Source organism: Lipotes vexillifer, unplaced genomic scaffold (assembly GCF_000442215.2).
Source record: "Lipotes vexillifer unplaced genomic scaffold, Lipotes_vexillifer_v1.1 scaffold528, whole genome shotgun sequence".
Classification (NCBI taxonomy): Eukaryota; Metazoa; Chordata; class Mammalia; order Artiodactyla; family Lipotidae; genus Lipotes; species Lipotes vexillifer.
The window spans coordinates 1049239-1077185 of record NW_006794582.1 but is presented as its reverse complement, the minus strand read 5'-3'; the positions used below and the strand labels follow the sequence as shown (position 1 = coordinate 1077185).

The window sequence follows — 27947 nt, the reverse complement described above, 5'->3', positions numbered from 1 at the left end:
GCAGGAATTTATTGTTTCAGGCTTGATTTCTTTCATGGCTTTTTAAATAACAGTGATGGTATCTTCAGTTGTCTAATCCTTCCAGACTTTCATAATGTTTTCTCTATTGGGGTTCTCTTCCATAGCATTGACAGTTCTTTCCATAGAGTACCATGACCTAGAGGCTGAATTAGAGATGACGTGTTTTGGGGCAAGTACACCACTTGGATGCCATTCATTAATTGATGGATATTTGGGTTGTTTTCACTTTGGGCTATTATGAATAATGCTGTTGTGAACATCTGTGTGCAATTTTTTGTGTGGGCACATGTTTTCATTTCTCTTGGAAATTTACCTAGAAGTAGAATTGCTGGGCCATATAGTAATTTTTTTTTTTTTTTTGGTCATGGCATGTGGGATCTCAGTTCCCCAACCAGGGATTGAACCCATGCCCCTTGGCATTGGGAGCATGGAGTCTTAACCACTGGACCACCAGGGAAGTCCCCATATAGTAATTCTGATGTTTAAAATTTTGAAGAACTGACAACGGTTTTCCAAAGTAGTTGTACCATTTTGCATTTCCACCAGCAATACATGAGGGTTCCAATTTCTCCACATCCTCACTTGTTATTGTCTGCCTAGATCCACTTTTGATTACTTCATAACTTTAATGTGCCTCAACCTTTATTTTTGGTTTCATCCACTCTAGGCAAACTTTATTTTTTTTAATTTAATATCTTTATTAGAGTATAATTGCTTTACCATGTTGTGTTACTTTCTGCTGCACAACAAAGTGAATCAGCTATATGTATACATATATCCCCATATCCCTTTAGGCAGACTTTAATTTCCCACTTTGTAAAATGGAATTTTGGTGGATCTACACCTCTCCTATCCTTCCTACCTCTGCCCCTAAATTCTGTCTTTACCATCTTAGGGTGATTACCTTACATTCTTCTCTGTAAAAATAATTATTTTATGTTTTGTTTTTTCACCATAAATATTTGTTTATTTGTTTTCTTGGTAGCACAATGAAAAAAGCATTTGGCTGGAATGCAGCACACTTAGGTTCTAGTCTGTCACTACCTATACCTGGTACACTTCCCTAACTTCTGGGTTTGAGTATTCATCTGTAAAATGGGACTCTGTTTAGAGTTCAGGACTTTGCTAGTTCTAAGATTCACTTATTCTCTGAAGAAATAAGCATCCTCAATGTATGCATGTAATAATTCATTTCATAAACTTATTTTACACAATTTTTAGGACTCCATTCATTGCATAAAGTACATGCATGTTTCACACAAAATACATAGACTTTAAAACTAAAATAGGAACTTGATCAGCAGATTATAGTTGGTATTTCCCAGATCCCCAAACTTCTGTAAGATTATCTAAAAGAATTTTTATCAAATTCAGCTTATTGTTAGGCTTGTCTCTATTAGTGTCACTCCCCTAACTGCTCAATGAGCTGTGTAGATAATTAAAAAGCATGTTGCTTTTTAAAAAGAGCTGATCCTTCCTAAAATGGGTGGTTGTAGAGCATGAATCATTCATTCTGTGCCATTCTGTAGTTTGGTGATTAAGACCGAATTTGCAAATTTACTTCTGAAAAGAAGCTTCTAAGATTGAAGGAGATTATTGGATTTAGAGTGCGAAGTCTACCATTCTTTAGCTCTGTGACCTTTGGAAAGTTTTCTACCTCTCTGATTCTGTTTGCCCAATTTAAAGGGCATGAGTCTCAACATTGTTAAAAGCGAGAGAATCTACAGATTTCTATGCTGCAAGTAATCATACATGTTTAGGTTATTACTTTTATGATTTTATGCAGATAATTCAGTTTTTTTTCAGATTCAAAAGGATTTTGTTGAGCTTGTTCCATGTTAAGCTTTTTTTTTTAACCCTTTTAAAATTTATACCCCCTTCACCCATTTCTCCCACCCTCCACCACCCACATCTGGCAACCACCAGTATCTGTGAGTTGTTCTGTTTTGTTTTTATTTTTTGGTTTTTTTCCTTTTTTTTTTCTTTTAAGTGTCCACATATAAGAGAGATCTTACAGTATTTGTCTTTCTTTGACTTATTTCACTTAACATAATACCCGTGAGGTCTGTCCGTGAGAAGATTTTGTTCTTTCTTATGGCTGAATAATATTCCATTGTGTGTGTATACCACAGTTTCTTTATCCATTCATCCATTCATGGAAACTTAGGTTGTTTCCATGTCTTAGCTATTGTAAATAATGCAGTGAACATGGGGATCTGTATATTTTTTCAACTTAGTGTTTTTGTTTTCTTCAGATAAATACCCAAAAGTGGAATTGCTGTATCATATGGTAGTTCTCTTTTTAATTTTTTGAGGAACCTTCATACTGTATTCAGTAGTGGCTGCACCAATACATTCTCACCAATAGTGCACAGGGTTCTCTTTTCTCTACAACCTTGTCAACAATCTGTTGTGTTTTTTGTAATAACCCATCCTAACAGATGTGAGGTGACATCTCATTGTGGTTTTGATTTGCATTTCCCTGCTGATTAGTGATGTGGAGCGCTTTCTCATGTACCTGTTGGCCATCTGTATGTCTTCTTTAAAAAAGAAAAATCTATTTATGTCTTCTGCCCATTTTTTAATTGGATTGCTTGGTTTTTTGCTATTGAGTTGTATGAGTTCATTATATTTTTTTAAAATTTATTTATTTATTTATTTTTGGCTGCGTTGGGTCTTCGTTGATGCATGCAGGCTTTCTCTAGTTGCGGCGAGCAGGGTCACTCTTCATTGCAGTGTGAGGGCTTCTTTTGTTGTGGAGCATGGGCTTCACTAGTTGCGGCCTATGGGCTCAGTAGTTGTGGCATGTGGGCTCAGTAGTTGTGGCTCATGGGCTTAGTTGCTCCGTGGCATGTAGGATATTCCCGGACCAGGGATTGAACCCATGTCCCCTGTATTGGCAGGCAGATTCCTAACCACTGCACCACCAGGGAAGTGTAACACCTGTGTAACACCTTATCAGATCTTTGGTTTGCAAATATTTTCTCCCATTCCATAGGTAGCCTTATCATTTTTTTGATGGTTTCCTTTGTTGTGCAGAAGCATTTTATTTTATCTTTAAACAGTGTTTATTTTTTTAATATTTATTTATTTATTTGGTTGCGCCGGCTCTTAGTTGCGGCAAGCAGGCTCCTCCATTGTGGCTCACTGGCTCCTTAGTTGCGGCTCGCCGGCTTCTTAGTTGTGGCACACGGGCTCCTTAGTTGCAGCAGGCAGGCTCCTTACTCATGGCTTCAGGGCTCCTTAGTCGCGACACGAGGGCTTCTTAGTTGTGGTATGCAAACTCTTAGTTGTGGCATGCATGTGGGATCTAGTTCCCTGACCAGGGATTGAACCTGGGCTCCCTGCATTGGGAGTGCGTGGTCTTATCCACTGCACCACCAGGGAAGTCCAGAAGCATTTTAATTTGATGTAATCCCACTTGTTTACTTTTGCTGCCTTTGCTTTTGATGTCAGATTCAAAAAATCACTGCCAAGATCTACGTCAAGGAGCTTACTGTCCATGTTTTCTTTTAGGAGTTTTATGGTTTCGCGTCTTACGTTCAAGTCTTTAATCCATTTTGAGTTTATTTCTGTGTATGGTGTAAGGTGGGGTTCCGTTTCATTTTTTTGCATGTGGCTGTACAGTTTTCCTAGCACCATTTATTGAAGAGACTGTCTTTTCCCCATTGTATATCCTGGCATATTTCCTGTCTTAAATTAATTGACCATATATGTGTGGGTTTATATAAGGGCTCTCTCTTCTGTTCCATTGTGTTATGTGTCTTTTTATGCCAGTACCATATTGTTTTGGTTACTGTAGCTTTGTAATGTAGTTTGAAATCACAAAGCATGATGCCCCAGCTTTGTTCTTCTTTCTCAAGATAGCTCTGGCTCTTCAGGGTTTTCTGTGGTTTCATACAAATTTTAGGAGTATTCTATTTTTTAGAAAAATGCTGTTAGAATTTGATAGGGATTGCATTGAATCTGTAGCTTGCTTTGGATAATATGTACATGTTAACAATATTGAGTCTTCTAATCTGTGAACATGGAATATCCGTTTATTGGTGTGTTCTTCAATTTCTTTCATTACTGTTTTGTAGCTTTCAATATACAGGTCTTTCACCCCCTTGGTTAAGTTTATTCCTAGGTATTTTACTCTTTTTGATGAATAAATAGTATAGTTTTCTTAATTTCTCTGATAGTTCATTATTAGGGTATATATATACCCTATACATATATCCAACAGATTTTTGTGTATTGATTTTGTATCCTACAACTTTACTAGATTTATTAGTCCAAACAGTTTTTTGCGTTTTTAGGATTTTCTATATATAATGTCATGTCATCTGCAAATAGTAAAAGTTCTACTTCTTCCTTTCCAATTTGGATGCCTTTTATTTATTTTTCTTGCCTAATTGTGCTGACTAGGACTTCAGTACTATGTTAAGTACAAGTGGTGAGAGTGGGCATCTTTGTCTTGTTCCTGATCTTAGAGGAAAAGCTTTTAGTTTTTCACCCCTGAGTATGATGGTCATTGTGGGCTTGTCATAGATGGCCTTAATGATGTTGAGATATATTTCCTTTGTATCCACTTTGTTGAGAGTTTTTAATCATAAATCGATGCTGAGTTTTGTCAAATGCTTTTTCTGCATCTATTGAGATCATATGATTTCTATCCTTCATTTTGTTAATGTGGTGTATCACACTGACTGATTTGCAGCTGTTGAACCATTCTTGCACCCTTGGAGTAAATCTCACTTGATCATGGTTTATGATCCTTTTACTGTATTATTGAATTTGGTTTGCTAATGTTTTGTTGAGGATTTTTGCATCTATGTTCATCAGTGATACTGGCCTGTAATTTTCTTGTGGCATGCTTGTCTAGTTTTGGGATCAGGGTGATGCTAGCCTCATAAAATGAATTTGGAAGAGTTCCCTTTTCTACTGTTTTTGGAAGAATTTATGAAGGATTGGTATTAATTCTTATTTGAATATTTATTAGAATTCACCAGTGAAGCTGACTGATCCTGGCCTTTGGTTGTTAAGAGATTTTTGGTTATTGATTTAGTCTCCTTACTAGTAGTAATCAGTCTATGTTCAGATTGTCTATTTCACCATGATTCAGTATTGGTAAGTTGTATGTTTCTAGAAATTTATCCATTTCTTATAGGTTGTCAATTTGTTGGCATGCAATTGTTCATAATACGATCAGTTATGATCCTTTGTATTTCTGTTGCATCAGCTGTAACATCTCTTTAATTTCTGATTTTATTTATTTGAGTCTTCTCTCTTTTTTTCTTGCTGAGTCTAGCTAAAGGCTTGGCAGTTTTGTTTACCTTTTCTTTTTCTAATTTCTTGAGGTGTAAAGGTAGGTTGTTTGAGACTTTTTTTATTTCTTCAGGTAGGCATTTATCACTTAGGAATTTCTCTCTAAAACTGCCTTTGCTGCATCCCACAAATTTTGGTATGTTACTTTTCCACTTTCATTTGTCTCAAGGTATTTTTTTATTTCTCTTTTGATTTCTTCTTTAACCCTTTGGTTGTTCAGTAGCATGTTGTTTTACCTCCACATATTTGTGAATTTTCCAGTTTTCTCCATGTAATTAATTTCTAATTTCATACCATTGTGGTCAGAAAAGATGCTTGATAAGATTTCAGTCCTTTTAAATTAAGACTTGTTTTGTGGCCTAACGTGTGATCTATCCTGGAAAATGTTCCATGTATACTGGAGAAGAATGTGTTTTCTTTTGGTTTTGGACGAAATGTTCTGTATGTATCTGTTAAGTCCCCATGTGATCTAATGTGTATTTTTCCTAATTTGATTTTCTGTCTGGATGATATATCCCCTACTACTATTGTATTGCTGTCTGTTTCTCCCTTTAGGTCTGTTAATAATATATTTGCTGTATATATTTATCAATAGGTGTTCCTTTTTTGGGTGCATAAATATTTACAAATGTTATATTCCCATGTTGGATTGACCTCTTTCTCATTATGTAATACCCATATTTGTCTGTTTATTACAGTCTTTGTTTTAAAGTCTGTTTTATCTGATATAGGTATATGTACTCTAGCTTTCTTTTGGTTTCCATTTGGATGGAATATCTTTTTCTATCCCTTCACTTTCAGTCTGTATGTATCCTTTCATCTGAAGTGAGTCACTTGTAGGTAGCGTATAGGTGGATCTTGTTCTTTTTATCCACTCAGCCATTCTGTGTCTTTTGATTGGAGAATTTAATCTGTTTACATTTAAAGTAATTATTGGCAAGTATATGCTTATTGCCATTTTGTTCATTGTTTACTGGCTGTTTTTGTAGTGCCTCTCTCTTCCTTTCTTCTCTTGCTCTCTTCCTTTGTGGTTTGATGATTTCCCTTAATGGTTTATTTATATTTCTTTATCTTTTTTGAATTTTCTATAGGATTTTGCTTTGTGGTTACAGTGAGGCTTACATATGGCAACTTAGATCTGTAACAGTCTATTTTAAGTTGATAACAACTAAGTTTGATCCTGTTCTAAAGCTCAGCATTTTTACTCTTTCCTTCCCCTCCCCTCATTTTGTTTTTGATGTCACGTTTTACTTGTGTATCCCTTAATTAATTATTGTGGACTTCCCTGGTGGTGCAGTGATTAAGAATCCACCTGCCACTGCAGATGCCTGTTTTTACATCTTACGTAGAATCTATCACAGCATTTACCCAATAACAAGGGTTAGCAAACTTTCAAATAATAGAGCTCTGGATCAAGAAAAATGTGACTAGAAATAGACTTGGAGCCAAAAAGACCTAAGATGTGTACAATTTTATATGTGATATTATACAATTCAGTTCATCTCTCTCAACTTCTGAAAAATTCTAACTACTAAAGACTCAACAAGGGGACTTTCCTGGTGGCGCAGTGGTTAAGAATCCTCCTGCCAATGCAGGGGACATGGGTTTGAGCCTTGGTCTGGGAAGATCCCATGTGCTGCAGAGCAACTAAGCCCATGTGCCACAACTACTGAGCCTGCGCTCTAGAGCCTGCAAGCCACAACTACTGAAGCCCGTGTGCCACAACTACTGAATCCCATGCACCTAGAGCCCAGGCTCTGCAACAAGAGAAGCCACCACAATGAGAAGCCTGCATACCGCAACGAAGAGCAGCCCCTGCTCACCGCAACTAGAGATAGCCCACGTGTAGCAGCGAAGACCCAAAACAGCCAAAAATTAATTAACTAATTAAAAAATATTGTAACCATAATTAGTTTTAGTACTTTTGTCTTTTTTTTTTTTTTTTTGCGGTACGTGGGCCTCTCACTGTTGTGGCCTCTCCCGTTGCGGAGCACGCACAGGCCCAGCGGCCATGGCTCACGGGCCCAGCCGCTCCGCGGCACGTGGGATCTTCCCGGACCAGGGCACGAACCCGTTTCCCCTGCATCAGCAGGCGGACTCTCAACCACTGCGCCACCAGGGAAGCCCAGTACTTTTGTCTTTTAATCCTCATACTAGCTATAATAGTGTTTAGTCCACTTTAGTATATTTTTACCTTTCCAGTGAAATTTGTTCTTTGATTTCTTATCAATTAGTACTCTTTCTTTCCAGCTTAAAGAAATCCCTTTAACATTTCTTGTTAAGGCCAGTTTAGTAGTGATGAACAACTTTAGATTCTGTTTGTATGGAAAATTATCTCTCCTTGAATTCTGAATGATAACTTTGCTGGGTGGAGTATTCTTGGTTAGTTCTTTTCTTTCAGCACTTTGAGTGTATCGGCTGCTTCCTTCTAGCCTGCAAAGTTTTTGCTGAAGAATCTGCTGATAATCTTATGGGAGTTCCCTTGCATGTAACAAGTTGTTTTTCTCTTCCTGCTTTTAATATTCTCTCCTTGCCTTTAACTTTTTTTTTTTACATCTTTATTGGAGTATAATTGCTTTACAATGATGTGTTAGTTTCTGCTTTATAACAAAGTGAATCGGTTATACATATACATATGTTCCCATATCTCTTCCCTCTTGCGTCTCCCTCCCTCCCTGTCTTTATCTTTTGAGATTTCAGTTATAATGTGTCTTGGTGTGCATCTCTTTGGGTTTCTTCTTTGGAACCTTCTGGGATTCTTGGATCTGGGTGTCTGTTTCCTCCCCAAATTAGGGAAGTTTTCAGCCGTTATTTCTTCAAACAAGATTTCTGCCTCTTTCTCTCTTCTTCTGGTATTCCTTTAATGCGAATGTTAGTCTGTTTGATGTTGTCCCTTAAACCATCTACAGTTTTTTTCATTCTTTTTTCTTTTTTGCTGCTCTGATTGGGTGAGTTACAGTACCTGTCTTTGAATTGACTGTTCTGCTTCATCTAGTCTGCTGTTGAACCCCTCTAGTGTATTTTTCAGTGAATTATTTTATTCTTTAGCTCTATGACTTTTATTTGATACACTTTCTTATTTTTTCCATCTCTTTGTTGAAGGTTCCACTGTGTTCATCTTTTCCTTTTCACAGCTCATTGAGTTTCTTTATGACCATTACTTGAACTTTTTATCAGGTAAATTACTTATCTTCATTTCATTAAGGCTTTTTTCTGAGGTTTTATTTTGTTCTTTCATTTGGAATACATTACTCTGTTTCTTCATTCTGCTTCATTCTCCATGCTGACTGGTTGGAAACAACCACCTCTCCAAGTCTTGAAGGAGTGGCCTCGTGTAGGAGCTGAACCTTGTCTTTCAACCCTTCCCCAGCTCTTCGTCTTCTCTCAAACCTTCGTGCTTGTTCAAGCAGGCTGTTACTATTTTTTATTTTGGCTGCACTGTGCAGCATGCAGGATCTTAGTTCTCTGACCAGGGATCGAACCCACGCCCCCAGCAGTGGAAATGTGAAGTCTTAACCATTGGACCGCCAGGAAAGTCCAGCAGGCTATTATATTTTTAATAGCTCCTAGTTGTTGAGGAGCTGCCGAGATCTGTCACTGTCCCTAAGGGGAGGATCTCAGCACCTAGATTCAGGCTGTTTGGAAGCTTGACTCTCAGGCAGCTTTTAAAAGTATGTAAATTGATACAGTTCTATGGAACTGCAGGTGTAAACCCTGCTGGCCAGGCAGTCTGGTGGTGTCCCCTGAGTAACAGTTGCAGAAATCAGGGCACTAGATGAGTATATAAGTTCTCTTCTGTAAGATACTGGTGAGCTGGAACAAGACAGAGAGCATCAGATGTGTGCCAAACCTGAAGCCTGCCCCTCAGGCCGAAGCTCTAGGACAATCAAGAGGCCTCCTTCACAGAAAGACTGGGAGTTGTTCCTCAATCTACTGTCTGCCGTGCCCTGGGGGTGACAGCCTGCCAAGAGCCATCTCTGATTGCCATAGCCCTCTGGGCCTCAAGAATGCAAGACCACCTGGCCACCAGAGACAGGCAATTAAGGGGCATCTTCTGGGTGGCAGTTGCAAAAACTGGGACAACAGATGTAAAAACCTATCTGCTACAGGTAAAGCTCCCCTCCAGGAGACACTGGTGCTTTAGAGCAATGCTATTGAGTTAGACTGGGTAAAAAGTTCATTTCCTCAGATTTAGAAGTCACTGCCAGATGGTCTTTTGCTATCCTGGGTTTCTGATGAGATTATTTAATGCCAGTCTGATTACTCCCTTATTCTTTTTCCTAGAAGCCTTTAAGGTCTTCTTAATACTGGATTCTGAAATTTCCCTAGTACTATATTTATATGTAGGTAAAAGTAATCCTGTTTAACACCAGGAGGGCCCTTTTGATTTAAATGAGGATTCCATTTAATCCTCAGACATTTCTTGTATTTCTTTAATATTTCTTCCCCTCCATTTTCTTAAGCATCTTTTTCTGCTGCTCTCATTATTCAGATGTTGGGACTTCTGGATCGATTGTATCTTGTCTCTTTTTGGTGCATTTATCATTTCCATAATTTTTTCTCAACGTTTAGAGAACTCGTTTTTCTTTTTCCCCCAAATCCTTTTTCTCACTTCAGCTACTTTTAGAGCACCTTATTTTGTTTGGAAGTCAGTATCATTTAAGATTTCTCTATTCATGTTAACCAGTTTTAAAAATTGTGTTTTTCTTGAGTGCAGTTTTGACCTGTAGGGTCAATTTCCCAATTATCTCTCTTGGTCTCTACCTTTGAGGTTGAAGGCTTTCCTCAAAGGTTTAGTGATCCTTGGTCATCTCTTCATATTTATGGATAAAGTGTTAGAGATCTCATTGAAAGCCCTGTGTCCCTAGCAAGGTTTTTTCTTGAAGGTGAATAGGTAGGGATCTGTCGGTGATGCTGGACACCAGAATCTGGAAAATTTTACTGTGGGATACCATCATCTACACTAACAGCGTTTGTTCTTTCCAGTTTTGTTCACTCTCTTTAAAGAATAACCGTCCTTTTCTTTTTTCCCTGCAGGGTAAATGTAAGGTGTCAACTTTATTATACAAACCTTCAGTTAACCTCCCTCTTTACCATCCCTCTTCTCACACTTGTGTTCCTATCCCCCTTCTTCACTTCAGCTCACCCTACACTTTTTTTCCTAGGTTGCCAGAGCATTGCTCCCTCTCCCTGTTTCTACATTGTGGTAGATTTATAACTTTATTCTTTATTTTAGTTTTATTGGCTTTGAGTGGGGAGATGATATAATTATGCAATCTATTAAAGTTTTTGTTTCTAGCTTTTTGCTTTAATAAATGCTGTGATAGCCATCATTGTGCCTAAATCTTTGTGCATATGTTAATTTTTCCATAATTTAAAAAAAACTTTTTATTTTAAAATAATTGCAGATTCACAGGAAGTTGCAAAGATAAGACAGGGAGGTCCCAGGTACCCTTCATCCGGTTTCCCCCAGTGGTTGCTTCTTCTGTAAGAATATCAAAACTAGGTATACCATTGGTATAAAGTGTGTGGTGAGTGTGTGATTATCTTAATTTTTAGGATAAATATTTATAAGTGAAATAGTTCAAAATTGTGATTATTGCCTAATTATATATATGTATATGACCTATTTGGAATGCTTCTAGTTATAAATAACCAAATTCAAACTCACTTCTTAGACTATATCTAGAGGGGTTAATAGGTAGGGATCTATGAGGCTGGATTCTGAATATATCTCTGTGGATTTGTCTGTTTTTCTCCACTCCTAGCCAGTGAATGTCTTAGCTTTATTTTCCTGTATTTTAATATCATTCTCAAACATTTTCTTCCTATTTGGTGACAGTAATCCCCTCTGACAACTCCTTGGTCCGTATTGCTTAAGATTTCAGAAGTAGAGCTTCCAGCATCTATTATTTCCTTCCCTAATCTTGCTTAGATCATGCAAGGGAGGTACTTACCTATGAGAAGGTAGGGTGGATAGGACCAGGTGATTAGTAGCCTTGCCAAGCTGTGGAGGGTTATTTCCTGAAAGGAAATGATGCCAGAGAGAAGAAGCTGAGTATGAGAGTAGCAGTCCAGTGTCCCTGCACTCTTCCCAACCGTAACAGTGAATTGTATTTTTTTAAATTTTGTCTGTTTGAAATGATGTGAGTAATTCTAATAGGAAAAGATTCCAACAATTCAGAATTATATAAGACAAAATATGAAAACTCCCTTTTATATTCCCCCATATCCTTATTCCTTCACCATTTCCAGGAGGGGAACCCTGTCAACAATTGTCTGTATCCTTTAAACCCCTCTCAGTATGTTTGTATACTAATATATGTACCTATATACATTTAATTTATTTTATTTTTTTATTGGAGGATAATTACTTTACAATGTTGTATTAGTTTCTGCTGTACAATGAAGTGAATCAGCTATTAAATGGATTACACTGTAGCTAATCTACCTACCTATCTATCTTATCCAGTTACTTGTCTTTTTCATTGTAATGGTGTGTCTTAACTTTCCTTGATAGTACCTCTCCATTATATGGATGTACCATAAATTACTTAACTGCTGCTATTGATTATAAGTTATATTCATTTATTTTACCCTAACAATAAAGTGATGGCTTTTTTTTTTTTGCTTCAGTATTTATTTCCTGCTTAATTAAAAGATCTAGGACTCTAGATACTGTGTGACATCACAGCATCATGCTAAGGCACTGTTGACAAGTCCACTCATAGTGTTTTGGCATTGGTTTTTTTCCTATGTTGATCTTTTTTTTCAAATTGTGGTAAAATACACATAACAAAATTTACCATCCTAACCATTTTTTAAAATAAATATTAAAAAAAGGACATTGAAATTATTTATTTAGGCTGTGCTGGGTCTTAGTTGTGGCACATGGGGTCCTTCATAGCGGCATGCAGACTCTTAGTTGTGGCGTGCATGTGGGATCTAGTTCCCCAAGCAGGGATCGAACTTGGGCCCCCTGCATTGGGAGCAGGGAGTCTTACCCACTGGACCACCAGGGAAGTCCCCACCATCTTAACCATTTTTAAGTGTACGGTTCAGTTGTATTAAATACATTCACACTGTTGTGCAACCATCACCACCATCTATCCCCATAAAACTTTTCATTTTGTATGACTGAAACCCTATACCCAGTAAACATTTTGAGTCCTTGCTTTCAATTCTTTAGGTATATACCCAGAGGAATTGTTGAATTATATGGTGATTCTGTTTTTAACTTTGGAGGGACTCACCATACTGTTTTTCATAGCAGCTGCACCATTTTTATATCTCAGCAAAATGCACAAAGGTTCCAATTTCTCCACATCCTCCTCAACAAGTTGTTTTAAATGTACATGTACTTTACAATGCATTAATAATAGGTAATATGTATCAAGTACTACCTGTGTACTAAGCATTATGCTAATTACATTAAATGTCAAATTCTCATAGCAGCTACTATCCTCATTTTATAGATAGTCATTTTTGAGGCTTGGGATGTTAAGTGACTCCCAATTCAAGAAGTCACCCTTCAGTAGAACCTGTGTTCTTGATATTCCATAACTGTTGCCTCCCAGAAATAAACTTACTTAGTCAAAGGATATATATTTTTTAAACTTTAAACTGCTAAATTACCTTTCACAAAGACTTCACCAATTTTATTCCCATCAACAGCATAGAAGAGTGCCTACCCACTCCCTCCAAATCCTTGTCAGTATATGAAATTATTGCTTTTTGATTTCTCCCAAGTCACTGGGCAAAAAAATGATCTTTGTTTTAATTTTTTCTCTGTTACTATTGTTTTGAGATCTTTTCATGCATTTATAGAACATTTGAATGTTTTCTTGAACTGGCATGTTATTAGTTTGAGTAATACTAGGCTGCTGTATTAGGTTCCTACGGCTGCTATAAATTTAGTAGCTTAAAGCAACACAAAGTTATTATCTTACAGTTCTGGGAATAAGAAGTCTAAAATGGGTCAGCAGCGCATTGTTTCTTCTGTAGGCTCTAGGGAAGAATCCATTTCCTTGTCTTTTCCAACTTCTAGAGGTGGAGTTGCCTTCGTTCCTTGGCTCATGGCCCCTTCCTTGTATTGTCATCATATCTCACTCTGACCTTCCTGCTTCCCTCTTAGAAGGACCCCTTTCCCAGACAACTTCAGTTTTTCTCGTTGTTTTGAAATGCAATTTTATTTAATACTAAATTCTCATATTTACTTGAGTCTGTGGCTAGATTTTATTCTGATCCAGTACCCTCAGCGGCCATGGCTCACGGGCCCAGCTGCTCCGTGGCATGTGGGATCTTCCCAGACTGGGGCACGAACCCGTGTACCCTGCATCGGCAGGCGGACTCTCAACCACTGCGCCACCAGGGAAGCCCTAGGACTACAGAGTTTTAATTACTATAGTGTTATATTTTGCTATCTGGGGGCCAAATTCCCAATTATTTCTCTTGTTTGAAAAATTTTTGGCTGTTTTTGCTAATTTCCTTTTCCAAGATTTTACTGGTCAGGTTCTACAAAATACCATGTTGCTTTCAGTTGAGATTGTTTTGAATTTATGGATTACTTTCTAGAAAATTGACACTTAAAGGTTTGATTCTTCCCATCTAGGAGTATTCTATAGCTTGCTTTTGTTAGTTTGTTAAAGCATCATATACCCTTCAGATGTGTGTGTTTCTAGATTTTAGAGCTGTTGCTGTTGCAAATTTATTGCTTTCTATCTATTACATTTTTTATTGGTTATTGCCATTATGTAGAAATACTTTTGTTTTTGTAATTTGTATGGTAGTTTGTTTCTTCCTTGCCTAAAACCCTTTATTGGTTGTACTAATTTTTTGGTTATTTTTCTCCAATTTTCTAGGTAAATAGCCACTTTGTAATGGTGACAGTTCTGGTTCTTTTTCTTGCCTTAAATTATTATCTGTGACTGCAGGTACAACTTTGAAAAGTAGCCATTAAACTGTGTAATTGTGATGAACATCTGTCTTTTGTAGGAATGCTCATATAATGTTTCTGTGATTTTCTAATAGATAACTGAGTTGAGTAAGTTTCTCTCCACTTCATTCCTAGATTACGAAGTGTTTCAGTCTCAAATGCATCTTGAATTTTGTCAGATGTCTTCATAATTTTTCTAAGAGTTTTCTTCTGTACATACATTAAATAGTGAATAACAGTAAGTTTCCTGTTTGAATTATCCTTTTATGTCTGCTTGTGAATATTACAATATTCAGTAGTTGTATATGAAGTTCACTGGTGAAACTGACCAGTAGGTTTCTGTTTGTGTGTGTGTGCACATGCACGCACGCACATGTGCATGCATGTGTGTTATTCTCTTCTGCTTTGGATGTCAGAGTTATGCTAGTGCTCTCAAATTAACTGGAAAGCTTTTCCAACTCTTAGAGATGCACTGGTACACTTTATTAACTGGTATTCTTCATTGAAAATGTAGTAGCACTTGACCTTACTGTCTGACCAACTGACCTTGTTGCCTTTTAGGGGTGACTCTTCAATTTTTCAGTCTCCATGATTGTTATATCCCTGTGGGTTTTTTTAAAAAAATTAGTTTTGCCAGAGGCTTATCTATCTTATTAATCTTTTTCAAATAACTTTCAATTTAGAGTTAAAATTTTACTCCTTTTATTTCTAGCTCTTTATTCAGTTAACAACAGCTTTTCTTGTTTTCTAATTGGTATATTCATGGTTATAAATTTTTCTCGAGTAAAGCTGAGTATGTCATAGATTTTAACATGTAATGCACTTATACCTAAATACTTTGAAATTTTAAATTTCATTTCCTCTTTAAATCAAGATCTGCCAAGATATTTTCATTTTATTCTATAGTATGCCAATTTTTTTCAGTGTTTGGAAAGAATGGATATAAAGTTACATATACGAATATATCAATTTAGATCAAACTTGTTTGTTATTTAAATTCTCTCTGTACATTTTTCATTTATTTGAATTGTTTATTATCCATAAGACAAACAGAAGAATCTAAGTTAACTATAGAAAATTTTTGTGCAGGTATAGGTTTTTTCATGAATTAGGCATGCAGTTGAATCTCTCCCCTTTCCCCTTTGCCATCATTTCTATTTTGTGATAAAGCCGTGATTAACCTGAGAGAGGCAAAATAAAGTTCACTTTTTGGGGTAACTTGATGGATAAGGTCAGTAAGATTCCCAAGTGTATGATAATGTTTTAGCACAATCTCAATAAGCCAACCATATGTTAGATTCATACTTGAACTTGAAAGCAATCAGAGCCAATATTTTTTAAACAAAATATTTGAGATATACAAAAAAAGAAAAAAGAAGAAAAGAAGAAATAATAAAATGGTAGCTCCTACCCAGCTTAAGAAAATCTCATTACTGTACAGGTGATGCCCACGTGTACTCCTCCTTGATCATATCTCTATATTATAGTTCACTTGTGGAATTAATAGTTATCCTGAATTTGTCCTGTATTTCTTTTGTGTTGTTTCTTTTTTCATTCTTTTTTCTCAGCTTTTTAAAAACTGAGATATAATTGACATATTGTGTAAGTTTAAAGTGTACAACCTATTGATTTGATGGATTTATATCACATTGATGGATTTATATCACATTATGATTGCCATTGTAGTATTAGCTAATACCTCTGTTACATTTCATAATTATTATTTCTTCCAGTGGTGGGAACAGTTAAGATCTAGTCTCTTAGAAAGTTTTATGTTTGTAATACAGTTTTATTGTCTATAATCACTGTACTGTGTGTTAGATCTCTAGGAATTATTTACCTACTAGTTGCAGTTGTGTAATTCTTTATATTTTAACTATATATTGGCTGTTTTGTATGTTTTAAAAATTTGATTGAAGGTGGTGCATTGTATTTATTCTGCAGCTTGCTGTTTGCATTCCGTCTTATGTTTGTGCAGTTTATTCAAGCTGATGCATGTAGCTTATTCATTTTTACTGTTGGGTATAATATTTTATCAAAATACTATAATTTACCCATTCTCCTCTTGATGGACATTTAGCTGTTTCCTGCTTTTCGTTATTACAAACAGTGCTGCTGTGAACACGATTGTATATGCTTCTTCTAGGGTGTTCATAGCAGCAAGATTCATAATAGCTAAAGAGTAGAAACAACCCAAATGTCCATCAGCTGATTAATGGCTAAATTAAAATGTGGTCTATCCATATAATGGAATATTATTGAGCCATAAAAAGTAGTGAAGTACTGATACATCCTACAACATGGATAAACCTTGAAAACATGTTAAGTGAAAGAAGTCAGTCACAAAAGACTGCATAATATGCGATTCCGTTTATATGAAATATGCAGAATAAGCAAATTCATAGAGACAGAAAGTAGACTAGTGTTTCCCAGAGTCTGGGGGAAGAGTGTAATGGTGAGTGATTGTTAATGGGTTCGGGGCTTTGGGGGTGGGGGTGGGGAATGAAAATGTTCTAAATTTAGTTTGTGGTAATATTGCACAACTCTGAATATACTAAAACCACTGAACTGTACACTTTAGATTGGTGAGCTTATGGCATGTGAATTATATCTCACTAAAGAAGTGAAAGATAATTTCTAGGACAGTATTTTTCAAACCCAACCCACTAGTAGGTTATAAACCAATTTTAGTGAGTGAGAATAGAGTTTGCAGGGTGTTTTTGTTTTGAGCTATAAGAATTTCTTCATTTATTCTTTAGAAAACAGGGGAGTGGGGAGCTCACGTGGCTAGTTTGAGTATATAAATTCATGAAATGTTTAAGTGAAAACTCATAAATAGCATATTTATGATAGTTATGAATATATAATATTTGGCTGCAAAAAATTCAGTAAATTTTTGTTTGGTACTTTGGTTTTACTATTTATTTGGGTGATTAGTGATGATTATACCAGAAATGGAATTTTGAAAGGATCCTTGGAAATAAGAGAAAACGCTCTAATTTGGCTTTTATCATCTCTTTGTTCACACTCCAGAGTTTCTGTGTCAAATCTGTCAAGCTTTTCCGCTACTTTCTGCCTTTCTCCCAGATTTTTGCCTTGGCTCTATTCTGTACCACAGCCAAATATATTCCTGTTTCTAACATTCTGGTATTTTGATCAGGTTATAAATTGACTCCTTTGGAAGCATACTGCTATTAAAATTTGATCTGTTGTCCATTTCAGTTTATATTAGAGATTTTATAGATGTACTGGGTTAACTTTTATATGCTTTGAGAGCTTTAAAGTACTGATGCAGTTTTTGTCTTCTGAATATGAATAGCAAATACTTGAGGCATGAAAATAGATATGAAGAGTTTAAAATCACAGATTGAAACTATTTTAGAACTCTCCTTTTTTGTTCTAGGAAGAATTGTTTTCAGTTTCGAATGTTAATAAGCTGAAATTTCTTTCTGTAGTATTTCTTCAGATTTTTTATACTATTTTCTTATAACAACCATCAATCAAAGTTATAGTGATTTTGAGCTCTTTACTCGTCATCGTCTTATCCTCATTATCTAATAGTAACTATCTCTGTTTCCTCAAATTTTCTTTTTGTTTTTTGTTTTTTTTCCGGCAGAGGCTTTTTTTTTTTAATTTATTTTATTGAAGTATAGTTGATTTACAGTGTTGTGTTAATTTCTGTTGTACAGCAAAGTGATTCAGTTATACATATAAATATGTTCTTTTTCATGTTCTTTTCCATTATAGTTTATCACAGGATATTTATAGTCCCCAGTGCTATACAGTAGGACCTTATTGTTTATCAATTCTATGTATTTAAAGTTTGCATCTGCTAATCCTAAACTCCCAGCCCATCCCTCTCCCACCCCCTCCTGCTTGACAACCAGAAATCTATTCTTTATGTCTAAAACTGGGACCTTTAGTCAGTAAAACTGGTGTGTGTGTGTGTGTGTGTTTCGGCACGAGGCTGGGAAAAAATTAGACTGAGGATGTCATTTAAAGGCAATATTTAATGTGAGGGGCTTGTGGTTGACAGGCCATTTTTGCCTTCCTCTGACAGAGGCTTTTTTCAGTTGTCTGATGTTCATTGATTGACATCATGTATAAAAGCATAGCATTAGTAAAACATGGGCAGTTTGAGAAAGCCAAGACAATGCAGGGATCAGAAGGAAACTTAAAAACTATAAATCATATTGGGAAGAGAAAAGAAGGTGTAGGAGTCTGTTGAAAAGGAATGTTCTAGAGAGAAGAAGAAAGTATGGGAAACTAAAATATGGTAGAAATTTAAAGGATAATGCAAGTTAGGAAGATAAATCTGGAAAGTAGAATGAAAAACTTAAAGATGCATAAATAAGAGAAAATATAAGAAGATTAATGAAGTAGGCCAGTAGATCCAGAATCTGGGGTGGGGGGGAAAGTTCTGGAGAGAGTAGACAATATGAAGAAGATTGAATATTCAGTGAATTACTGGAAATTTTCTTACCTGAATGAATCTCTGTTTTGCAAGTACATAGAAAGTACTTAGCAAGATGGATTTTTTTAAAGCCACTCTAGAAATTTCAGAACATGGGGATTAAAGAGAAGGTCCTTCAAAACAAAAAACAAACAAAAACCTTCCAGGGAGAAAAACAAGCCCTATTTCAAAGCTCAGAAGGCATTGATGGACTTGTCAACAGCACCACTGAAAGCTAGAATGCAACAGAGCAATTTATTTTATACCCAGACTGGCAGTCAAGGATGAGAATAAAATAAAATAAAGATAGGACAGATCTTAATAAATTTACCTCCCATGCACTCATTCTCCAGAAGTTACTGATAAATGTGCACTATGAAAATGGAGTAAATCAAGATAGAGGAAGACTGTGGGATTGAGGACACAGGACATCCAACATACACAGAGGTGACAGAACATTTAAGACGTTATGTTTGTACTTAAAATTAATAAATATAAATTAAGTGTGTTTTTTAATGAAATTTAAAAGTTAAAAATAGGATTTTTTTCCCCCTTAGTTGATCAATTTCTCTTATTGATTTAGAATGAGACAGGATTTTCTTCTGTACCAGCCATGGTCAGGATAGAGACTTGTATTTTACATTGAGACCTGGAACTTATAATTCCTTTTTGAATCCTTGAACTGGGAATGATACTTAATAATGTTCGGTTTTATAACTAAAAACAACTTCACAAATACATATTCTTCCAAAAATGTTGCGAATCTTTAAAAAATAAATTTTTAACTTTACTACTCCCATGATACTTGTGGAATTGTAATATTCCAGCATTTTCATGTCTGTTTTTCGCTACTTATATTTCACTACTTTTCAAAAATTTCTCAATTGTAGTTGTTAAAATGAAATTTTAATTGTAAAAGGCAACAAGTTTGAAATCAGAGAATTTGTTTCAGAAACATGTCTTAATCATAAATTTGGAAATGTTTATTCAGACTCATTATTTCCACTTAGGAAAGTAAGCCAGGTAGTTCCATACTGAATAAATTTCCCAAAGACATGTTTTCACTGGGAATGAACACATTGCATCATGCAGTTTTATAACTACTTTTGTATCCTCTGGGGGACAAAAAAGTACCAAGAATTGAGGCAGGTTGGAATGGCCACCAGAAATCTAAATCTAGTCATGCTTGCCAAGGTATTTCTTATGTCTCAACAGCCCATGTAACTGATTCTGCTATTATAATTTTCTGTTAAATTGAATCTTTTGAAAAAACAATCTGATGAAACAGGTTTGAAAACACAAATAAAATACTGGAAAATGGGAGTTAAAATTCCTTTTCCTACAACTACTGAAAAGAGTGCTTTGGACACTGTTTCTTTTGCTTAAAGCTTTAGGAAGCAGGCAGCTTATAAGTGTCAGAGCCTGAATGCAGTTCCAAGTCTTTCTGCCTCCCGAACTACTACTCAGTGCTCAGAAATTTTGATACAGCTAATTGACGGCTTGTAGAGAAAGGAATCAGTTTGAAAGTGTTTGATACATTATAAAACGAGATAACATTTTTATGTTATAAATAAGCTAAGTTTTCTGAACTTAGTAATACTTAAATACTGGAAGCCCATATGTAGCTGGAGATGTATTTCACTACAACCCTATCAGAAAAGTCATACTATGTAATAATCCTAAAAACTGTTCATGGCCACAGACTGGAAGGAAATAGTCCATATGTTCAGGGTAGAGATCTAACAAAATAATTATTTTCCAAATTTCCTACATTTAACATTTTTTAAAAATTTATTTTTGGCTGCAGTGGGTCTTCACTGTTGTGTGCAGGCTTCTCCTTGTGGTGGCTTCTTTTGTTGCAGAGCATGGGCTCTAGGCACGTGGGCTTCAGTAGTTGTGGCACACGGCCTCAGTAGTTGTGGTACACGGGCACTAGAGTGCACAGGCTTCAGTAGTTGTGGCACACGGCCTCAGTAGTTGTGGTACACGGGCACTAGAGCGCACGGGCTTCAGTAGTTGCGGTGCATAGGCTCAGTAGTTGTGGCACGTGGGCTCTAGGGTGCAGGCTTCAGTAGTTGTAGCGAACAGGCTTAGTTGCTTCGCGGCATGTGGGATCTTCCCAGACCAGGGATCAAACCCATGTCGCCTGCATTGGCAGGCGGATTCTTAACCACTGCACAACCAGGGAAGTCCTAACATGTTATTTTTATAAATAGGGTAAATGTTTCTATCTTTATCTGGTAGTTTAACTTTAGGGAAATAATTCTAAATACAGAATAAAGATTATCTAAAAATACTCAACAGCTTTATTTTTTAGTAGTGAAAAGTTAGAAACAAATGTCCAGCTGAGCAGAATGTACCAGAGTAAATAGTGGTACTTCTAAGGGAAATATGTAAGACTTAATAGATTGCATAGGTATGAGGGGGAAAGTTTACAGTATAATAGGCAAAGCCGGATACAAATTTGTTTATAAAGCATGTGATTACCGATATATATTTTTATAAAAATACAGCAAATAACTGGAAGAAGGTCTAGTAGTTTTATCAGCAATTTTGTTTGGATATTGAGATTCAAGTAATTTTTTCCCTTTGTACTTTTATATATTTTCCAGATTTTATTTAATCATGTACTGACTTTTTAAAAACGAATATTTTCCTAACATGAGGTAAAGTGGTAGGTAATGTTTTCTTAGGCTGCCACTACATAACATTCTGTTTGTAGTATCTATTAATTGGTCCTGTTTTCTTCTGTCCATACGGAATGAACATGTTTGTATTATTTCTTAGATCTGAAACTCAGCACCGAGGCTCTGCTCCCCACTCTGAGAGTGATCTCCCAGAGCAGGAAGAGGAGATTCTGGGATCTGATGATGATGAGCAGGAAGATCCCAATGATTATTGTAAAGGTAAGATTTTCTGTGAGGAGATACTAAGTAAGCTGTGATCCATGTATGTGCAGTTTTTCATGTGAATATTTGGTCTATCAGCATAAACAGTATTGATGCTTTCTGTTTATTGCATCCTTTTCTCTAAGTATAGGAATTAGTATTTCCTTTTACTTTGACTTAATTAAAGCTTAGTTTAAATTAAGTTTATTTCTACTCCTTAAAAAAGGTAGTGCATATTTACCTTAGAAAATTTCAGAAATATGTTAAACAAAAAGAAAACAAAAGCCATCTGTAATGCTGTCACCCAGAAGTAACCAGTGGTAAGATTTGGTATGTAGACTTTTGAAAAACACCTTTCACTACTCTTTTCTCAAAGTGATGATTGCTAAGATACATTAAACTGGAATTATATATACTTAAACTGTGTCATAAGTTTGCCTGTTATCTTTTCTGTTTCTTTTACGAAACTTTGCAGGATTCTTGGGTAGGATTTTATAACAGAATATCTCTTAACCATTGAGGAGAACCTGGTTCTTCTCAGTAGGCAGAGATGCATGTTTAAATCCCTTGCTTCCTGCCACTGTTGGCAGCCTTTTCAGGCCTTCCTGGTTTTTATGTTTTAGAAAAGCAATTTCTCTTTTTAAAGTTAAATAAATGGAATTCATTCATCTCTCTCCTAAAAAACATCCTGAGACTACAACTAGTCTCAAAATAGATTTATATGTTTAGATAAATCTTGGATTACTGAGGGGCAAGAATGTTGTGAAACATAACCTTATTTTTGTTTGAGGATGACTTATTTTTTTAAGTAATTATTGGTTGTTCCACAAAGCATCACTTGCTCACTCTAAATCATTACTCTTATTCTTTAAGATATTTTTTGTAACATGAGCTCAATAATACTGTGTTGCTGACTTGACTTAACATTTTCTTTTATTGAGTTGGTTGTGTTAGAAGAAACCATTTTTATTTGCTAAAAGGTGTATAGATGTTGAAAAACGTGTTGTGAAATACCTCTTCCTACTACTTAAGTGACTATTTGCCTCCTGTTGTTTCTTCCAGGAGGTTATCATCTTGTGAAAATCGGAGATCTATTCAATGGGAGATATCATGTGATCCGAAAGTTGGGCTGGGGACACTTTTCAACAGTGTGGTTATCATGGGATATTCAGTAAGTTTTAGTGATCCTGCAAGAGAATTAGGTGATTCCTAAATGTTTGTGTCTGATTTTCCACTTTTAGTCTAAGCTCTAGACTGATTTCTTTATAAGAATCTTATTACTGAGAATCTTTATGTTCTTGGGCAAATGACTTTCCTCGGATAAAGAGTCAGCTTAGAGGAGACACAAGATTGATTAAATTAGTATCAGTAAGGCGCTTGAAACTACCAAATTCAAAACATTACAAATACCCAAAGAAAGTGTAGTATGTAAGTTCATAGGTTTTCTCATTAGTAGAGCTAAATTTTTAGATGATGCCCTAGACCAATCTTTGTGAAATTCCTTATTTTTTTGTATTTTGTCTTGATAACAGATTTGTTCAGCCATACAGTGTAAAACTTCTCTACATAAAAATCACAGGCAATTAACATTGGATGTTTACCTAAAAGTGTACCATCTGTCTTTGGTGAGACAGCAGTTGCTATCTATGTGCTTAATTTTTTATCAGTTTTTCACCCAAGTATTTCTTCTGGCTTCTTAGAGGAAAGTATTATAGCTTTTAACGTTTTAGGTTTTGCTATACAGATATACAGAATACTTCTGATTCGGTGGAGCTTTCCCCCTTATTTATCCCCACTTCATGGTTTTACTTGGATTCACGGAGCATTCAGAAAGTAGATTTTAACTTAGAGGAAATGTTTGGTGACTGACATTACCCAGGAACAGATTTTCTTCTTCTCGTAAGTTAAGTTTGGCCAGTTAGAGCTATTAAGAGGTACAGGTGATCCCATAGTAGTAGTTCGTGTTTGAGTACAGGGAAATATGAAATCAATATTTGTGCTTCTGTTGCTGTCTCCCAGTTATAGTTAAATCTCAGCTTCCTAACATAAAGGTAGAGCATTTAGTCTTAATTGCCTGTTTGTTTCTTAGGGGGAAGAAGTTTGTGGCAATGAAAGTAGTTAAAAGTGCTGAACATTATACCGAAACAGCACTTGATGAAATCCGGTTGCTGAAATCAGTAAGTATTAGATTGTATGTGTGAGCTGCAAAGCATTATAAATAAATAAAGTTTTATTCAGTTAAGATATACCAAGTGTATACTCTTTGGCATGGCTCATTTTTACTGTAAAGTTCTAGTATCCTTAAAGAGGTAGAGGAAGACAGTATTTACACATCCTGTGTATGTGGCAGGGAACTGGTGGAATATGCTGTGATGGGAATTCTCCCTACATATACAATGGAAAAAAACGTTGCAAATAAAAAAATGTTTATTGAGTATGTTTTATGTGCCAGGTAGCACAAAGAATGTTTTTCTTTCCTGCTATGGTTAAAAGAAAAGTTGTGTGAATAAATATATAATATCTATTTTGTTTTAAAATCTTATACAAATATATAAAAATAAGCACTATATTTACTAATTCCCTTTATTACCTGGAAACTTAGGTAAATATTATCAAAAATTTATTTTCAGTTTTGTTACAAATTAGTAAATGTCAGTGTAGTAGAAGGAGCTTAAACTCAGAGTTAGAAAACATGAGTTTTAGGGCCAGCTCTATCCAAATATATCCTTCAACTCATCTTTTTATTTCTTCTGAGCCTTAGGTTTTTCATTCATAAAGTGAGGAAGCTAGACCAGGAGAGCTCCAAGGAAGTACTTTTCAAAGTGCCAGTCTGTGATAAGATAAGGAGCTCACACCCCAAAGTAAATCAGTGTACTGCTTCCTTCCCTCAGAAAGTTTCTCTATGAAAAAAAATGAAGGCTGAATAAACAGTATGGTTAGTGCTATGGTTGATTGCATCCTGCAAAAGCTCCTGAATTCCTCCTGGCCTGGTAACTAGCAGTTGATTTGGGAGTAGCAAAATGGTATAATTAAACAGTATTCTTTGTTGATTGTGTTTTCTTTTGTGAACTGCTTATATTAAGTTCTTTGAGCTATTAAAATTTTATGTGTGTCTCATAGATTTGTATGAGCTCTTTCTTGGAGTAATCCTTTGTTATATTTGCTGCAGGTATCCCCTCCCCCCCCACCATTTGGTTTATTTCTATGGTTTCCCTTTTGCTAAGCATTGTTTCTTCCCTATTATAGGTTCGCAATTCAGATCCTAATGATCCAAATAGAGAAATGGTTGTTCAACTACTAGATGACTTTAAAATATCAGGAGTTAATGGAACACGTATCCTTTTTAAAACCTATTTGAAAACAAATCATGAAATAACTTTATCCCAAAGAAAGGAACAAGATTTGTACAGGTAGCATTGGTCTCTTCTCTCAAAACAAACTATAATCAAATTACTTTATTTTATTGTCAACTTTTGAACACAGATATGAATCAGGTCTCTCTTCGTATGTTGTGATTTTTTAGGCTATTGGCTTTACACTTTTTTCCTTTTTTCAGGCAAATTAAAACCAAACCCAAAAGAAACTTTTTAAGAAAAGAACCTTGTACTAGTAAGTAGTTTCTATGATTTTTATCAATTAGCGCAGAAATTTTAATGGCGTTAATGAGAAATACTGGGTAAAGGACTTCCCTGGTGGTACATTGGTTAAGAATCTGCCTGCCAATGTAGGGGACATGGGTTCAATCCCTGGTCCAGGAAGATCCGCAGAGCAGCTAAGCCTGTGCGCCACAACTACTGAGCCCATGCTCTACAGCCTGCGAGCTGCAACTGCTGAAGCCCATGCGCTCTAGGGCCCGTGCTCCACAAAAGAAAAGCCACCACAGTGAGAAGCCCCTGCACCTCAACGAAGAGTAGCCCCACCTCACTGCAACTAGAGAAAGCCCACGCGCAGCAATGAAGACCCAGTGCAGCCAAAAATAAATAAATAAATTAATTAAAATTTAAAAGAAAGAAAGAAATACTGGGTAAACAAGAATTTAATGCATTTTATCTCAGTATTTAAGAGGCTGTACATGTATGCTTAAAATCTAAACAGGTGTAATTGTTCACATTCTGTCATAATGGAAAAACTGACTTGTTTTATGTTTTGATCCGGAATTTTAGAATTTTAAAGTTGGAAGGAATGTTAGCTATTCTTTTCCCCACAGGTTAATATCAGAGTGACATGCACGGGAAGTAATTGAAAGGTTGTTGCAACAGCTACACTTGTAAAGGCCTATCACATTTTTCAGAATGAAGGATGAAGAAGAATCTCACTTGGATTGGAGAGTCTGAAACCTGTTTATAAACTATTTTAAAATGTATAAGGAAAGACATTGCATATATCATTTTACTTTCCCTGCATGTTTAGCTTCTCTTAGCACACATTTTTAATTGCCAGTGATGATCTTTTTTTAAGGAGGTGGGCTACATAGGGCCCATCTCTAATCATGTGGACTATATGGTTAGAGATTTGAACAGAGAAGCAAGGAGAGAGGATGAGAAAGGAGAGAGAACAGGTGATAACATAAAGATTTTATCTATCGTTCTGAAGTTAGTTTTCAGTTACTTAGTTCCTTGGAGAAATATAACTCAAATCCCCCCCTTCCCCAAATCTCTAAGGAAACTGGTACAAGAAGCATTCCATATGAATCATCATTTTATGTCTGTTGTGGTCATTTCATAGATGGCTTACTCTGTGTGTGTATGTGGTATGCATGTTTTCAAAGAATTAAGAGGAAGGCTAACCATGAAATAAAACCATGCAGGATGTCATGATGGCCGTTAGGTTCTGTTTCCCTATTTCTTGATCTTGTAATGTTTCTCACTGTGCCACATTTTCCTATTAATTTGGTAATATTATAGTAAAACTGTAGAAATATTCTAAGTAGTCTCCTCAGTAATGCTGAGTACCTTTATTTGACCCTAAGCAAGAAGGCTTTTTTTCTTGTTTCTTTTTTGTTTTTTTTGCGGTATGCGGGCCTCTCACTGTTGTGGCCTCTCCCGTTGCAGAGCACAGGCTCCGACGTGCAGGCTCAACGGCCATGGCTCACGGGCCCAGCTGCTCCGCGGCATGTGGGATCCTCCCGGACCGGGGCACGAGCCCATGTCCCCTGTGTCGGCAGGCGGACTCTCAACCACTGTGCCACCAGGGAAGCCCTCTTCTTGTTTTCTAAGCTACTGAATGTTTGGTCATTTTTATATCACTGCTTACAAATTAAAATAACGTCAGATTGTAATCTCAACAAATAAAGTTAATATTAAAGCTAGGAACATGAAAATAACTTAAACAATTCTGTGTTCTGGTTTGTTTGTTTAATCAATCTGCATTCTAAAATACCTTATTTTGATATATTTCATATATACAGAAGTAGAATAGTTTGATGAATCCTCATAGATCCATTACCCATTTCAGAAGTTATCAGCTCATAATCAGTCTTGTTTTGTCTGTATCTCCTGATAATTTTGTGACCAATCTTAAAGATATTTTTTCACTGTAATTATTTTAGAATGTATCTCCAAAAGACAAAGACCTAAAATATAACCCCAACACAGTTATTATTCCTAAAAAATTGGGATCAGTTTCTTAAGTCCTTTTTTCTAGTCAGTGTTTCAGTCTCTCCAAATGTCTCATACTTTTTTTTTCTTTTAGTTTTTTTATTCTTAATTTCAGTCAGGAGCCACAAGGTTTTTGACAGTTCCTTTATGATTTGGCACATCAGAATGTTCCAGGCTCATTTTGTGCATTTCCTGTCCCAAACCTGGGGTCAGCCATTTCTTTAAAAAGCCCTAATTCCTATGAGTGGGAAATGGGGAACACAATCTAGGCACTAGGTATACACTTTGCTACTGGGTTAATTATTGCCATCACTTTTATGATTTCTTGATCCATTGCAAAGAGCAAATACCTTCATTCCCTTCCCCCCCCTTCCTTTTTTTGGGTCATTTGAAGTTGCCCCTGCAGCTTACTTTTGTGGATGGGTGGGTTTATTTGTTCGTTTGTATTATTTTTTCTTTGTATATTTGATTTTGGATAGTTTCTATTGCGATACCTTCGAGTTCACTAATCTCATTCTGCAGTGCTTAATCTGCCATTTATCCCATCCAGGGTATTTTTCTGCTTTTCATCTCAGAAGTTCAATTTGGGTCTCTTTTTTTTTCTTCCAGTCTTATTGAGGTATAATTGACATACAGCAGTGTATAAGTATAAGGAATACAGCGTAATGATTTGACTTACATACATCATTAAATGATTATCACACAATAATTCATCTCATAAAATAACAAAATTAAATAGAAAA

At 35.9% G+C, this 27947-nt stretch overlaps 1 protein-coding gene across 1 annotated transcript in view; it reads left to right on the top strand.

Annotated features, from left to right (window-relative positions):
• SRPK1 (SRSF protein kinase 1) overlaps positions 1-27947 on the top strand; it is an 87145-nt gene that overhangs the window by 26662 nt on the left and 32536 nt on the right. The window contains exons 3-6 of the mRNA XM_007467262.1: positions 21507-21625; positions 22670-22778; positions 23697-23784; positions 24854-24941. Coding sequence (XP_007467324.1) covers positions 21507-21625; positions 22670-22778; positions 23697-23784; positions 24854-24941 — 404 coding nt within the window. The remainder of the gene's footprint in view (positions 1-21506; positions 21626-22669; positions 22779-23696; positions 23785-24853; positions 24942-27947) is intronic.